The sequence below is a fragment of the Saimiri boliviensis genome, chromosome 15 (genome assembly GCF_048565385.1).
Source record: "Saimiri boliviensis isolate mSaiBol1 chromosome 15, mSaiBol1.pri, whole genome shotgun sequence".
Classification (NCBI taxonomy): domain Eukaryota; kingdom Metazoa; phylum Chordata; class Mammalia; order Primates; family Cebidae; genus Saimiri; species Saimiri boliviensis.
The window spans coordinates 80248946-80266206 of record NC_133463.1 but is presented as its reverse complement, the minus strand read 5'-3'; the positions used below and the strand labels follow the sequence as shown (position 1 = coordinate 80266206).

Here is a 17261-nt window from a genome sequence, read left to right as displayed (position 1 = left end):
CTGGAGACAGTCACATACAAGGAATTAAGCATGAATCCTTTCTGTAATTAGTGTGAATTAACATGAATGTGCAAGCACTACCATAGAGTTATCAATTACACCTCATTTCTAGACTTTTATGTTGCTATTAAACATATAATCACAAAAATTATAAATAAAATTTAAATCTAGAACTATAGAATTGAATCACTTTTAAATTTGATTCAAATTTTCCTTTTCAAACTGCAACAATCAGGAAAGGATAATAAGCCACTGAAGAATACTGCTTCTGAAATCTTCATTAATTTATATTAAATATATTAAATTTTATATATAATGAATGTTTTATTATTCGTTAATTTATTAACTTGTTATCTCTGTTTATGGCAACAGAAATGTGGGGGATAAGCATGCTTCTAGTATTTGAAAAAGTGGAATAAAGTACAGAATTCCAAGTGCAAGTGAATGTTGTGGAGGAAAGAAAAAAATAAGCATATATCCCAAAATAATATTCAATTCCAAAATATCTTAGGACAAATCAAATATGAATAGTGTCTAACCATTTTGTTGAAAAAATAAAATACAGTGTGGGTAGCTATTATTATAATATCATTATTATTTTGGTTAGTTCTAACTCCCTGTGCAAAAGTATGCTAGATCTTTTACATTAACAGAAGCAGAGCTATAATTTCTGTTTCTTACATTTGCAACTTTAAGTAGTATTCATTAAAACAGCAATCTGGGTATTCAATAATAAGAGGCAAATAAACTGTAAACTTTAGTTAAAAGAAAAAGAAGGCTTAGTTGTATGAATAATAATCTATAGTCTGCTAACTCTAATGTGATCACTACAGACTAAAATTTTTTCATAAAGGTACATATTTTTAAACTCACTTAACTTTATGAGACTACTGTTTACAGAGTATTAAAGCCAAAACATTCTTATCCTAGGCAAGCATACATACATATATATATAAAAGTAACAGTTTCAACACTGACATCTTTTTAAATACCTGTCAACTTCTTCTATCTTTTGCATGTTAAACAGGAGAGATGGAACAATCTTATCCATATGCTGAGGTTCCCAAATGGTGGCCCGAAGTTCATCGTTAACTGTTTTGCGAACCACACCTTGAATTCCCCTAATTCCGGCAATTCGTATCCTATTTTTAAAAAAAAAAAAAAAAAAAGAGGAAGAAAATGAGCCACAAAAAAAGTAAGTTAACCAAGTCTGTTTGCCTAGCTAAGAAAATGAATATCAAGTAAATGCTGTTATATAACAGTAAAATATCTTAACACACAAGTCTAAGAAAGTAAAACCTCAAAAATTTAAGAGACATAGAGATATGCCCCAAAAAGGCTTCCTTTAAATATTGTGTTTTTAAAATCAGCATTTTAAAAATCAAAGGGACTATAAAATACAAAAATACCAATTTTTCAATTCTAAATAATCAACAGCATACATTTTCTTAAAATGATAACGATATTCCATTTCATACCTAGAAGTCTTAAGAGCTGAGTAAAAACAGGATTTCACTGTTCTGAACACCCTTCATGCTTCTTCAGACTTCTCACTGTTCTTCCCTAACGCCCTTCAACTCCCTTAGTCTACCTAGATAGAAGACTAAGCTGGTTCTTTTAAAAGGTATTACAGGCCGGGCGCGGTGGCTCAAGCCTGTAATCCCAGCACTTTGGGAGGCCGAGGCGGGCGGATCACGAGGTCGAGAGATCGAGACCATCCTGGTCAACATGGTGAAACCCCGTCTCTACTAAAAATACAAAATATTAGCTGGGCATGGTGGCGCGTGCCTGTAATCCCAGCTACTCAGGAGGCTGAGGCAGGAGAATTGCTTGAACCCAGGAGGCGGAGGTTGTGGTGAGCCGAGATCGCGCCATTGCACTCCAGCCTGGGTAACAAGAGCGAAACTCCGTCTCAAAAAAAAAAAAAAAAAAAGGTATTACAAACAAGAACTATTGAAATGGAGCACAGATAATCTCAGCTATATATATATATATATATAAAATCATACAATAATCTGATGTGACTTAAAATGTATCAATATAGTGGTGAGAGAATGCTGCCTTATCCTCCCATCCCAGATCATAGCACCAAACTTCCTCAAGCTCTTCCTCACTCTTCTTTAAAAAAGCAAAAGAAAATAAAAATCTATAGGTTCAAGAATGAGAAGAAAAGTGACCAGAAAACAGTTTCTAAAAACTGCAAAAGAATGAAGTCTCAAGCAGAGCTAACTTGGTGGCTCAATGAGTCTCAAAACAGTCAAATATGATTGTTATTTACTTCCTTTCTTTATGCTATCTGAAATACTCACCAATTAGAGGTTTATTCAGTTTACCTAGCACTGTCTTCCAAAAACTGTAAATAGGTTTTTACAGTTTTTGGAAGGCAGGGAGGTGACATTGCTTTACATACCCATGACAAAATAATGCAAGCACCCAGAAGTAGGAGATGGAGAATGGAAGGTGGCAGTAATATCACAGTGAACAGGTGAGAAAAATGAACGGGAAGACATAAAGGTAAACTTTGCCTATTTCAAAGCCATATCTATACATGCTGCTCTTTAAAACATAAATGAGTCTTGAGAGACTCTCATACAGCTATCACAGTGAGCAAGTCTAACATTCTTACAGAAGGTTCCTGCTTTACATACCTGCTGCTACACCTTGGGTGATGAGAAGGTTAAGCACAAGGTGGCATGAAGCACATGAACAAACAAGATGAAACCTGTATCATGCCTTGTGTGACAGCAGCCTAAATGAAGCAGCAGCAGATAATGGTGTCCTTGTTTAAGGTTCAAGGGCAGTGTTCACGGTAACTATCAATAGCTATGATAGCGACACAGCTTCATCTAATCCAGATCTAACATCTAGCCTAATCAGCACATTCTAGCCATGACCCCCTCAAAAGGAATTTTACATTTTCCCTATCACTGAAATAGAACAACTGTCACATCTACATTATAGAAATGTTGAACAGTTTAAATGAGTTAACTCATGTAAAGTGGTTAACAATAACTGGCACATAGTAAGCACTCAGTAAGTGCTAGCAGTTCCTGTTTGTTGCTAACCATCATGAGGATGATGATGAGGAGGAGGAGGAGAAGGATGGTGGTGGTGGTGGTGGTGGTAATTTCTACCATGGCTGAAGTTTCTTCAGAAAATTAGAGTTAGAGATTAAAACCGTGATGTATGACTCTACAAGCGAGAACCAGTTCTTCTTTCATTTTAAGAAAATCCAAATGTTTATCAGCCGCATCTCCTACTGTCCATGTCCCCTGGAGTTCTATTTGATAAGAGTTTGGTAAAAATGAAAGGAACTGATGATGTATCTAAGTTAGAACTTAAAACAGAATATAAACACACTTAAAGAAAATCAAAGGGCTTTTATTTAAGGTAAAGCAAAAATAAACTAAGTATTTTATATTAAATAGCATTATAGTTTACTCATTTGTCGTACAGGAATCCAAATAAAATGCTGGCATTATGGATCTTCAAATATGATATAATATTGGAAAGACCTAGAATTAGCAAAATGTACTGTAAGTTCTTTCATTTGTATATAGAACATTTCAACATTTCTTTTTGGAAGCTGTAATGAAAAAAACAGGTAAAAATATATTCAAAAGACAAGATTATTTCACTGGGGATGATAAATACTTAGAAAAACATACTACATTTTTCTATATTTTGAAAGGAAGCAAAAATGTTAAAATCCTGAAAAAAATTGCCATTTTCTTTAGCTAATCTTTGTATCTTTTTGCTCCATTAAAAACTTATTATCAGCCTTTGAAGACAGAGAACAGTCTCATAAAAAATTTTTAAATGTCCTTTAGAGAAAGAAAAGAGAATTATCCTGGTGATGGAAACAAATAGAAAATTAATCACTGTAAAGTAATTACAGTATTTTTTTTCTTTTTTATCTTTGAGCTTTATATTTCATAATAAAAGAATAATAGCAGGACTTTAAATGGCCGACACTCTGCTGAGCAAAAATTATACTAACAGCATCACAGACAAAAACAAATCTTACACCTGAAATTAACTATTAAGTCACCTTTAAGCTTTCTTTCTCCAAGTTAAAATGACATTTATACTCGTTTTTATTTCATGTAAACCAGCACTGTAGCTTGCATACTTTAACTAAAAGCTAGTTATATTTCTGTACATTCCTTATTTTAAAAGAAAAGTAAAAATTATAAAGCATGCTATATCTTGATTATCAACTGCCCACAGTAACTCTAAATTCTGATTGATTTCTCGTTTTTTAGGTGTCAGATAATAATGCTCAAATTACTTTTTATATTTACTGAAGTCATTTTGACTTTAATTCTTAATTTTAAAGTTTCTCATTTCTGTATTTCTCATTCTACCAACCTATAGACTGAGTTTATGAAGTATTTGATTCCAGATTTTTAGTAGGACACATCTAGAAGAAATGTTTAAAAACGTCCAATACAGTTGTCATGACAACCTCAGATAAATAATGATTCAATAGTATATATTCATTCAATTTATCTACTTTTCACACACAAAAAAAATTATCTAATTTTTCAGTCAACTAACTGACAGCCTACTATGTACCAGGCACTATTCAAAGTATTACCAATACAGCAAGTAGTTCTCAAAACCAAGTCCTCACCCTCCTGGAATTTACATTCCATAGAGGAGCAAGAAACAGACAAAAAAATATACAATAAGAAGATAAAAGAAAACTGGGGGTGGAATGGGAGGGCTGACATTTAATAAAGGGTGGCTAGGGAGGGCTTGGTGATAAGGTGACATTTGGGCAGAAATATGAACAAAGTGAGGTAACAAGCCATGTGGGCACCTAAGGAATTGTTCTGTGCAGAAAGATCAATGTGTCCAAAGGGCCTGAAGAGAAGTGTGACCAAAGTGTTCAAGAAATGGCAAGGAGATTCACGTGGCTGGATTAGAGTGAAAGCATGAAGAAATGATAGATATGACACGATCAGTGGAGCATGAACGGACGTTCTAGGCTATAGTAAAGATGGACATTCTAGGCTACAATAAAGACTGTATTTTAGTGATCTGGAAAACCATTCTCCTTTTGCTACTTCAGTCAGTAGTTATAACTTCTAACAGCAATGGGAAGCCATATTTCAGCCATATTCTGGTTTCCTCTGGTAATCATTATGTAACATATAAAGAGTATTCATCTCTAAATTACTTACTACAGATCCAGATTATAAAGTAAAATAATACATACTCTGTTCGTACTTCTGGGTCACTATGACAGGAATGACACATGGCACTGAATCGAGACACAAAAAAGTCATAACGTCTGTGATAGGATGGTGTGTCTTCTTCAATATTTGCAAATTTGACAAACTAAAAAACAAAAATAATATAAACAATATATATCACCTTCTTGAAAGTATAGACCGAATACATTTACTTTCATATATTGTTATATTAAAAAGCAACATGAAAATAAGAAACAAACAAAATATCAAATATGACATTTATACAAAAGCTTTCTTTTCATGAGATAGGGTCTTGCTCTGTCACCCAGGCTGGAGTGCAGTGGTGCAATCACAGCTTACTAAGCCTTGAATTCCTGGGCTCAAGTGATCCTCGCACTTCTGCCTCCCAAGTCGCTGGGTCAACAGGCATGCACCACCAAACCTGGCTAATTTTTTTATTTAATTTTATTTTTGTAACAATAGGAGTCTAGCTATGTTGCCCAGGCTGCTCTTGAACTCCTGGCCTCAAATGAGCCTCCTGCCTTGGCCTCCCAAAGCACCCAGATTACAGGCATGAACCACAGCACCTAACCCAAAAGAAACTTTTTAATAAACTTTTAGAAATAAAGAGGAGGAAAACAGAAGAAATGTAATCTGTGCTTTCCCTAAATCTTAATCCACAATAATGACAGCGTATTTATCATTGTACAAAGAACATAAGCTTTGAAGTAAGAAAGACCTAAGACTGAATCCCCGTTATATACAGCATTACTTAACTATGTCTTTGGACAAGTTATTTAGCTGCAATTCCTCATCTATAAAATGAAAATAATATTTCTAAGCTTGAAGGGTTTTTGTGAGAATTATGACATAATATATGTAAAATATCTAGCAAATACTGTATTATGTCTTTAAAAAGACATGAACCAATGTTGCATAGTATTAACGTTTATTACCATTATGTATTATTTTCCTAACAAAATTATATATTATCATTTATTGATATTAATAGTAACATTTTTCTTTCTTGAATCAGTAGGTATACAGCCATATTATGATCCATACTTTTCTGTATTTGAAACAGTTGACAATAAAAAAGAGGTAAAAATAAAAAATAGCGCAATTTCTGAAACAAAGGAAAACCAAAATACATTGCCTCTATTACGGTCATACTGAGTTGGCATTACCATGAAGAGGAAAACGGCAACAAATTAAACCATAGGAAGACCATTTATAAATCTTAAATCAGTGCTGGTCATGTTTGACAACATGGGGCACTCAGTACCACTAAGAAAATTAGACCACAAGAAAATACTAAGTACTTAATATTGGTCAAGATAATATAGATAATATGGCATTTCGTTTAATAAAGTTCACTCAAATTAAGGTAGATAACTGGGGAATTTGGTCTTTTGCCCAAATTAACTTATTAAAGCAATCTAAAGGCATTGCTGGCTGCAAGTAAAGAAACTTTTGGAAATGCATACTAAAATTCTCCCTCTGGCTATAAAGCTATTTCCCCTAAACTTTCCTCACCTAATGTAAACAAAACAGGAGAAGCCTCAGTAGCTACCTTGCCTGAAACTAAGCTTGTCACATCATCTAAATGCATTTGGAAATACCCAGTATTTTCCTGCTGAAATAAGTGATAAAAATAATATTAAGAGTTTGAATGAGAGTTTTATTTAACACTCTTGCTACCAGTAATAACTAACAGTGCCATGCACTGTTCCAAGAGCTTCATATATGTCAACTCATGTCACACAACAATCCTGTGAGACTGGTAGTCTCATTATCCTCTTCTCACAGATGAAAAACTGAGGCAAGAGGAGAATAAATAAGTTGCTCAAGATATACAGCTAGAAAGCAGTACAGGTGTAATTCAAGCTGGGACGGTCGGACTCTGGAATCCACACTGTCAGCACCTCGTATACTTCCTCTTCCTATACCAGAAAATAATTATCCATAAACAATAGCAGGTAATACATGATTATTTTATTTTTTGATTAAAAATCTGAATAGAAACATACAGTATTCACGTAGGTTGAATGCCTTAAAGCTTCTCAAAGAAGAAGCTGGAACTGAAAGACTGAAGGTAATACAATGAAGCTAAAGACAAGGGAAGAAATAATATCACTGTATTTTCTTTTTTAATTAGGTATGCTTTCCCCAACCATATTTTAATGAACTATGGTTCAAGATAGAAGAAAATGAATGTGGTGAGCAGAAATAGTTCAGAAGTAGTCTAGGAAAGAATAAAGTTACAAATCCTTAACATTAATGGTAAATTTATTTTTAAAAGGGTGCCAAGACCATTCAAGGGGAAAGATTAAGCTTTTCAACGAATAGTATGGCATAGTTAAATATCCACATGCAAAATGTGGATAAAGTTGAATGCTGAATTCACATCACATACAAAAGCTAACTCAAAATGGCTTATTAAATACCAACCTAAACTGTAAAACTCTTTAAATAAACTATTAGAGTATACCTTTGTGATCTTAGATTAGGCAATAGTTTCTTAGATATGAAACTAAAATCATACCCATCCACCACCCCCTACCACACACACACATACACACCCCCACACACCAATAATAAAAGGAAAAAAAAGCAAGTAGACTTCATCAAAATCAACACTTCCGTGACTCAAAGCATACCAGGAAGAAAGTGAAAAGACAAAACCATAGAACTGGAGAAGATATTTGCAAATCATATATCTGACAAAGGATTCTTATTAAGAATATGTAAAGAACTTTTACAACTCAACAATAAAAAGACAACTGAAAAACAGGGGAGAAGGATTTGACCAGACACTTCTCCAAAGAAAATATACACAACAGTCAGTGAGCACATGCAAAGTTTTACCATTAGTCATTAGGGAAATGAAAATCAAAACCACAATGAGATACCACTTCAGACCCTCTAGGATGATTGAAAGTGTATATACTACTAAATGTATGTACTTTGTAGTGTGTATACTATACCCAAGAGAATGAAAAACATACATCCACACAAAAACCTGTACACAAATCTTCACAGCAGCATTATTCATACCAGCCATAAAAATGGAAACAACCTTAATTAATGAAAAGGCACGAAACTCAAAGGAAGTGTAAGACACAAAGTTAACGTTGCAATAAATGAATGACCAAGAGAAAATAAAAATGACAGGTGTGCATTCATTTACAGGCAAATATTCTATTACGATCAGTTAATACCACATATTTCACAAGAAACAACAGAAAAAGTGAGAGACAAATAATTCTAACTATCTTAATTTGTGTTGACTGTTGAATTCAGGAAATTTGTCTTTACCAGGTAAGGACATTCTAAGAAGCGATTAATTCTAGATATTCTAATTAAACAAAATTAGTAACATTACAGTTTTACTCACAGAATTTGTTCCAAGAACTTGAAGCTTTGGTTCCCCCGATTCCAGCAGCTTTGCCACCATATGAAGAAAGCTTTCTACAAATGGCTTAATGCTTTGAGAATGGCAAGCCATGAGAAGTTGGTCCAGTGCCTCCATAGCAATCAAAACATACCTACATGTAGAAGAAAAAAAAATGTCAAAGCATTTCTACCTCTCTTAATTCTCCTAAATGCTTTCCATTGGAAGAATTGACATAAGTCTATTAAAATACACCAAAGAAAGAAACGCAAATTTAGTAACTCCTAAGTAATGTCTTAATTCTCACATAGCACTAATGATCTTGCAGGTTATAAAACAATCCTTATATTGAAGCATACAGAAAATATACTCTGTATTCCTCCATTTCTCCTTAACTATCTGAGCTTCTTTAACATTAATTTTGTGTATTTTTCTTTGTAAATACGGACATTTTCTATTTTCCAGACTTTTAACCATATTTACTTGTATCTAACCCAAAATAATTAGTAATATGACAATTTCCAATATAATCTACTTATATGTGTAAATATGAGTAGATAAAACACTATCAGCAACAGAATATTATTTTCAAAGTCTCATAAATATTACTTTACAATTCATCAGATTTTATATTTTGTAGTTAAAATTCAGACAGATACCAGAGGCTAGGAAGGGCAGGTAAGTGGGGCTGGGTAGGGGCTGGCAGGGTGTGGTATGGAGGGATGAAGAGAGGTTGGTTAGTGAATACAAACTTACAAAATTAGATAATACAAATAAGTTCTAATGTTCAACAGCACAGTACAGTGACTGAGGTTAGCGACAATGTACTACATATCTCAAAGTAGCTAGAAAAGGACTTGAAATGTTCCCAACACAAGAAATGACAAGTAACTTGGGGTGATGGATAGCCCAAATACCCCGACTTGGTATTTACACATTCTGTACATGTAACAAATCCTCACATTTTAAAGGGTAAATCTAAAAAAAAAAAAAAAAATTAAAATTCAGTCTGTAGATAACTTTCATTCAACAATCAACCATAAAGCTATCTGTGCCACGACTTAATAAAATGTTCTAAGTTATAACAATGCAGAAGTACAGAAAGCTAATGTATCACTTGGAGAATACTCAAATAAACTTGGATCATAAAATGATAGAATAAGAAAGTATTTATAATCCAAATTGCAAAGTTATTATTGTTCGAGCACAGGGAATATAGTAGGATGGTGGACTTCTACTTATCAGTAGGAGTATATCTAGTAACAGTTTCAAATTAGCATGCTGGGATTTTCTGAGCCTTGATATCTAAGTCTAACATGATTCTCTCTTACTATTCCTCTGAGAGGTAAAACTAAAGCTGTGTGAAAAAAAATCATCTGCTTTACAGGATCTTTCTGTTTATTTTCAATTTAGAGACTGATTTTTAAGTTACAGTGTTGCACTGATAGACTAAGCAAGTCAATTTCTACTATCCCATTAGAAAAATCTCAAAAATCAATAGAAGCAAGCTAAAGGTAACTCAGTTAACTAATGTTAGTCTATTCACAAAATCTGACCACCAGGGGAGTAATAAAGGCCACAACATCTATAGGAGTATTATACATTTCTTTGTATATTACAATGCTTTAATCTGCTATATATTATCTTTGTGTCACTAAATGGCAAAATAATCTATAGAATGATTTGTCTAGGAAGAATTTTCCAAAGATACGATTTTAGCAGCGATTAGTTTCCTTACCCAGAACGATGTCTGACAACATCCCTGCTCAACCTTTCTGCCAGGTAAGAACCAATTCGATCCAGTTTCTCTGGAGCAGATACGGCATAAAATGTTAATTTCTCCATATCAGCTTTCACAAGGCCATCCTAAAAATAATAAGAATAACAAGATAAATAGATTATCTATATTTTCATGCTTATATTTTTAAGTGTTGCCTGCTTTACCATTTCCCCTTTTTGGATTTGGGATTAAACCATATTTATGTAGAACCCTTCTGTATATAACCTCCTTAGTGCTAATATTCACCATGATGGATACATAGAACTTTGAAAAAGTTGTTTAGAATACCCCCTTTATGCGAAGCACAAAAATAAATTAGACTCTACTGTCTTCCTTTATAGAGACATAGCTCAATTATCTGCAGCATGTATGAAATGGGATATAGATGTAAAAAGATTTCAAACAAAATTTATTTCAACTTAAAAACTTGAATTATTATTAAGCCTGTTTTACTCATTTACTTATACAATAGTGAACATATTGCTTTTTTTAATGATTCAGAACTCAGTGATGTCATTATAAGGTTTTGTTGTAATTAATAAATGAGAAAGGGTTCAGAACTGCAGAGTCTATGCTTATTTGATATATTTTAAAAGCAACAACAGGTCCCTGATGTGGAAATTATAAAACGGTCACTTGTCTCTGCCATCTAAAAGATGATGTGCAACAGGTCCACAAATTCTCCCCAGTTACCATATAAATTTCTTGGCCATAAACCCAAGTAAGTGTGCTTAGGAATACTGGAATAGGTGAGAAGGGAGAGAGAGAGAGAGAGAAACTGTTAGATGGTGAATCTACAACAAAAATTGTGTAAATTTGTGTTTTCATCTTCAACTGGTCCCTCAATGTCCTTTGGCTATTTTGTTGTGTCCCTGGTTGAGTCACCCCCTCATATTTTCCACCTATTCTGTTTTCCTCAAACTTGCTACTTTGGAGCTTCTCTCCTCTCTCTGACAGCAAATAAGCTCTTCTCTTTCTCAGCGAAGGTGGAAACCATCAGATTAGTATTAACTGGCAAAAACATCCCTGCTTTCTCACTGCCTGCTAGGTCAGTAGATCTTAACCAGAGGTAACTGAGCCCCTCCAGGGCAATGTCTAAAGGCATTAAGGGTTGTCATGGATGGGAAGAGGTGGGTACTGGGAGCTACAGGTAGAGGCCAGGGAGCTTTCTAAATATTTCACAATGCACACAATAGCCCCCAAAAGCAAATAATTACCTGAACCAAAATGTCAACTGAATCTAAGTTGGGAACCCTGCCCTAGGCAAAGTGAAGAAATTCAGTGTTCCTGTCCAGGGGGAACTGGTTTGCCTCTGCTCTGTCTTCTGCGTACAGTCCCAGGATCTGGCTTCATCAGTTAACCTCTCTTACTCCTAGTTCCTTGACCTCTACCTCTTTATCAGTTCATCCACACCATCATTTAAATACAATTGTGTATCACCTATATTTTTAATCCCTTACTTTTAATGAGGAACAATCTATATATAAGTTACTGCACTGATATACAGTATATAATTGGAAATATGACAGCTGTGTACATCTGTGAAGGCACCACTACAAACAAGATACAGGTTGAGGATACCTCATCCAAAATGCTCGGGATCAGAAATGTTTCAACTACGGATATTTTTTCAGACTTTGGAATATTTGCAGATAATTAACAAGTTCAATATCCCTAATCCAAAAATTCAAAATCCAAAATGCTCCAGTGAGCATTTCCTTTGAGTGTCATGTCAGTGCTCAAGAAGTTTTCAACTTTGGAGCATTTCAGATTTCAGATTTTTGGATTAGGGATGTTCAACATGTACAGAACATTTTCATCATTTACAAAAGATTTCCCATGTCCTGTGCAGTCTCTCTCTCTCCCTCTTCAGGCAACCACTGCTCTGCTTTTTATCACTATGAATCAGCATGCATCTGACATAAATAAAATCATACAGTTCACAAATCATATCTTTTGTGCAAGACTTCTTTCACTCAACTCACCTCTTTGCCCAGGAACCCTTCTCAGTCCATCTGGGGATAATTCCTACTCATTCTTTAGGTCTTAGCTTCCTCCAAAAACATGTTGCACCCTCCCAAAAGCTCCACCACCAAGACTGGGTGAGATGTTCCAACTATATGTTCTTTTAGCTCACAGTACTTATCTCCACTATTATATTTTATCAGGTTATCTTTTCATTGATTAAACAAATTTTGAGTGCCAACTATGTGCTGGGTACTATGATAGATTAGGAAAGTAACAGTGAGCAAAGAACTGCTCACTTAAGTCATTTAGTCCTCATGAGAACCTTATGAGATTGGTACTATTTATTACTCCATTACATAATGAGAAACCAGAGAAACCAAGGGACCTGCCCAAGATTATCCAGCTACTAATTTTAAGAAATTGTTTATCTGTCCCCCTCACTAGATTTTTCTTTCAAGGCAGGGACTATGACATGTTTGCTTCTGCATTTGGGCACCTACCGTCTAACCCATTATGGACATACCACAAGATTTGTTTTAATAAATTAAAAATAATAAGTATGTCAAATTGAGTAATGTTTGCCATATGTATTCAAGGTTCATGTAGATCTTTTCCTTTTTTAAAATCTGATCTTAAAGATTGCTATTTAAATAAATCTTATATTAATTCTTGCCAAAAATAAGGATACTTTCTTTAATTTACCTGTGGTCATTCAAATGATCAAGTATTCAAAGCTCCCTCACTGCCTACAAGTTAAAGTGGCTGAAGTAGAGGCCTTGCTTGTCATTGACAATTCTCTAAAATTTGGCCTCCACCTTACCTTCAGTAACGGCATGTCCCAGACTTCTCAGGAAAATAATTATTTGAAAAATTCAGCCTATTAACTAATAACATCTAAAATTTCAAATGAGAACTCATGTCAACACGATTACCGCACCTACACTCTACGATTAGGTTAGAAAAACCTTCACCTCAAGTCGATGGATAATTTGCTCTAGACTTCAAATATATGTCTTGCTTTCCAAGTCTTTTCTCTTTCTCCTCATTTGCAATAAAAGAGACTAATCTTGTCTGCCTCTCCAGATAGTATATATCCTTCAAAGCTCAGCAAATCTCATTTCTTCTGCGAATGCTTCCCAGAGATTGCCAACCCACAGTGATACCTCCCTGCTTTAGAGACAAAAACTTTCCACCTGATTTACTTTGCATTTTACTTACTAATGTATGCACTGTAATTTCATATGTAGTATGTTTCTGCTTTATGTCAGTTACTGGATGGAAAGGTCCTTAAAGGCAAGTACCATATCTTAGGGTTTTTTATATACCACAAATTATCCAGGATATCTGGCAGCCAATAACATTTAATTCATTAATCTCCTCTACATAACTGAATGTTTAAATAGATTTGGTTAAAAATGAGATATATTAACATTAAGTTAATGTTAAGATAACCAAAAGCTTCATATAGTCTGTTACATTTTAAAAGAAAGCAAATTTTGGAAGCCAAAAGCCACATAACTTTCTTTTTTGTTTATATTCATTTAACATGAGACTACAGAAGTCTTAGAACAGGCGTCCCCAAATTACGCCCGTGCATGCGGTCCCCTGAGGCCATTTATCTGGCCCCGCTGCACTTCAGGAAGGGGCACCTCTCTCACTGGTGGTCAGTGAGAGGAGCACAGTATGTGGCGGCCCTCCAACGGTCTGAGGGACAGTGAACTGGCCCCCTGTGTAAAAAGTTTGGGGACGCCTGTCTTAGAAGGTTGAGGCAATGTGAAACAAAATCACCCCAACCAGTTGCTTTGGAACAGTAATATTCACAAATAAAATAATTGTTATAAAAATTAAATAGTATTTAAGTAAAAAGAAAAACTCTGCCTGAAACAGTCTTTCTTTACTTCTCAGTTCTCTTCTAAAAACGGTGTGATCAATCCCTATTTATTCTTTGGATCTTAGCTTAGAATTTTCCTCCAGGCTTTCTTCTCCTCAGCCCAAATTGGGTATCACTCCTGCCTACTTCAGTAGCAACTCATACTTCATTCGTCTATTACAAGATTTTTTCCACAACAGATTGTAATTACCAATTTACTTATATATGTGCATAGTGAGAGTAGAAAACCTTATCTCTGTTCACACTGGTATCATGAGCACTGAGTTTAAATAATCTGGCACTGGTTCATAAATTTTTAATGAGACAGTGTTACTTAAATTAGATACTATATAAACTATAAAAGAACATCAACTGTCCATTTTTCCGGATTTGTGCCTCATCTACTAAAAGAATCTGAAAACTAGACAAGCAAGCATGGGTCATTTAAGAGTTAAAAAAAATAAAAGTATAAAAAAAGTAGTATAAATGATGAGATATAGAGGTAAAAGTAGAGAAATGAAATTAGGGAAACCTTAGGGAGGTCAGCGGGGGGCAGAATGGGTCAGCAAAGAGAAGGATCAGTAGATGTAGATCAAATTACTTTTGGATCTTCAGGGAATATGTTGTCCACCAGGCGTTTGTAGCGAGGACGCAAAGCAGAACAGCAGCAGCATACTCCTGTTAAAAAAAAGAAATCAAGAAGTACAGAGATTATTAATACCATAAGCTGACCTTGAAATTCGAGTTTCTGAATATTAATGGACTATATAAAATACAAAGTTCAAATTGCCACAAATAAAGACATACAAATGTAATCTGTGATTAAGAAAAGAAAAAGTTAAATTTCTGATCCTTACTCCAAAAAACACACAGCTTCTAAGAATTTTTGTGTAACATGCATTCACATCCTACCAAATTCATCTGACAAAGCAAAAACATCATCCATGCCCCCTTTACCTCATTTCTGATCTGATCTCCCCACAATTCTGGCATACCCTCACCCACCTGTCGCAATCCACTCTACTCCAGCCACACTGGTCTCTCTGCTGATTCTACCTAGCTAGGCCCCCTCCTTTGGATCTTAGCTCTCACTGTTCCCTCTGCCTGGGAATCTCCAAATATCTACTAACAGCTATACTAACTATGTCATCTTCTTCAGTTCTTCATCTAAGCCTCTCTGACCACCTTTACCGTGCTCTACCTTCTTTTTCCCATAGCACTTATCACCTAACACATTAAATAAACTTTCTATTGTGTTTACTGTCCTCAACTGTGCCCCCTCACCAGGACATAAACTCAGATGAAGGCAGGGATCATTGTTTTGCTCACTGATAAATACCAAGCAACTGAAATAATCTGAAAATACTTCAGATCAACATTAATACTGACACTGAAATAAATTAAAATCAAATATGCATTAAGCACACAAGCACTGAGCCAGGTCCTGTACTGCAATGAAAGAAGCTTATAACCTGAAAAGAAGATTAAGTGAGTACTTAGTGTACACTAATGCAAAGCCAAATATAGTAAATTCAAATTGTTACCATGGCAAAGACTGGCAATACGTCTGAAAAACAAGTTCTAATGCTTCAAGTTTTCTGTTAGAATGGGAAATTTTGTTATTTTTCAATAAGAAAGATTCTTACTAAGCTATTAAGCTTCACTTACATTAGTAAGTTCTGATGTTATACACTACACATTACTTTTAGTTTAAAAGAGCTTGAAAAATAAATGTAACCTTGGAATGCAAATAATGTGCAGTTCCCCCTTTAGGAAACAGGTTTCCCAGGAGAGACAGAAAAGCAAATGGCAAAGTGTCTAGTGAGCAGCCATGGGGTTAAAGAACATGGGCTTTGGACTTAGATCTGAAGGGAATCAGTCTTCCCACTGTCCAGCTGGGCTGGATGGGTGATTTTGTCTTACTACACTTAAGTTTCCCAATCAGTAAAAATAGATGTAATAATGCTTGCTTCATAATAATTGTGGGAATTAAATAAAATTAAACATAAAGCTCTTAGTAAGCACTCAATAAAGTGGTAGCTATTATTAGTAATGCAGTAAGATGAGTATTACAACAATCAGCATAATCAGATGATGATCAAGTGCCCTTAAGATAGTATTCCCAATAGTGTAAAAAGCTTTTCTGTAAACCAATCATTTAAAAATCACAATAAATTTTACCTATGGTTCACAACCTTAACTATATCAGTAGCAGGTGTAACAATTACCATTTTCTGAAGATGAGTGTGCAGCACTGTACTAAGGATGTTACAGCATTATTCACTCACTCACTCCTATGGCACCTCTCTGAGGTTACTATCATCCCCACTGGATAAATTAGGAGACCAGCTTAGAGAGGCCAATTTTGTCCAGCAACACCCAGCTGCGGAGGATTTGAGGAACTGCAATTCCAACCCAGACCTGAGGACTTCAGAGAGTAACTGCCACACTAAACTCAAATAACAGCAAATTTCTAAATTACTTTAAATATTTCAGCTTTCTATAAATCACGACCAATGAACATAATTGCAGAAACATGTATGACTAACAGATGAGGGATGCACTGCCATATAGGAAAATAAACGATCACAGTGACTTTCTCAGGAAGGCCCAGCACAAAACAAAAACACCTTCTTGACCACTTACTATGAATAAAAAACTACCCATAATCAAGAAGGTATATAGGTTAAAATTTCTCATTTATACTTTTACGTTTTTATAAAATTGTATCAAAGACAATATAAGGTCAAAATTAATCACAAAAGAAATTACTATAATAATCACAAAAGAAATTGCTACAATAATCACAAGAGAAACTACCATAACAGGCTTTTAAATAAATAAAGATACTGTATTTATAAATATCACAAGAACTAGTAAAATAAAATCATTGGACCTACTCAAGTATAGAAATGCAGTTGATTCCCTTGTTGAAGTAAATTCATAAGGCTTTTCAAGTTCAGCTGCAGGCACCTGAACATAGTCCTTCATGTTGTATCAGACTATTTTCTAGTCATTCTTTCTCATTCTAGATCCTTTTACCTACTG

At 34.7% G+C, this 17261-nt stretch overlaps 1 protein-coding gene across 10 annotated transcripts in view; it reads right to left on the bottom strand.

Annotated features, from left to right (window-relative positions):
* The window catches only part of EFR3A (EFR3 homolog A), a 101250-nt gene that overhangs the window by 49240 nt on the left and 34749 nt on the right, over positions 1-17261 (bottom strand). For 7 of the 10 annotated variants that reach the window (XM_039464554.2, XM_074387143.1, XM_074387141.1 and 4 more), the window contains exons 2-6: positions 14815-14891; positions 10334-10461; positions 8599-8749; positions 5225-5346; positions 993-1142 (exon numbers count right to left, since the gene is read on the bottom strand). In XM_039464554.2, the coding sequence (XP_039320488.1) occupies positions 993-1142; positions 5225-5346; positions 8599-8749; positions 10334-10461; positions 14815-14891 (628 nt within the window). Of the gene's footprint in view, positions 1-992; positions 1143-5224; positions 5347-8598; positions 8750-10333; positions 10462-14745; positions 14892-17261 lie in introns of all 10 variants that reach the window. The other 3 variants (XM_039464555.2, XM_074387145.1, XM_010344234.3) reach the window with 1 other exon arrangement.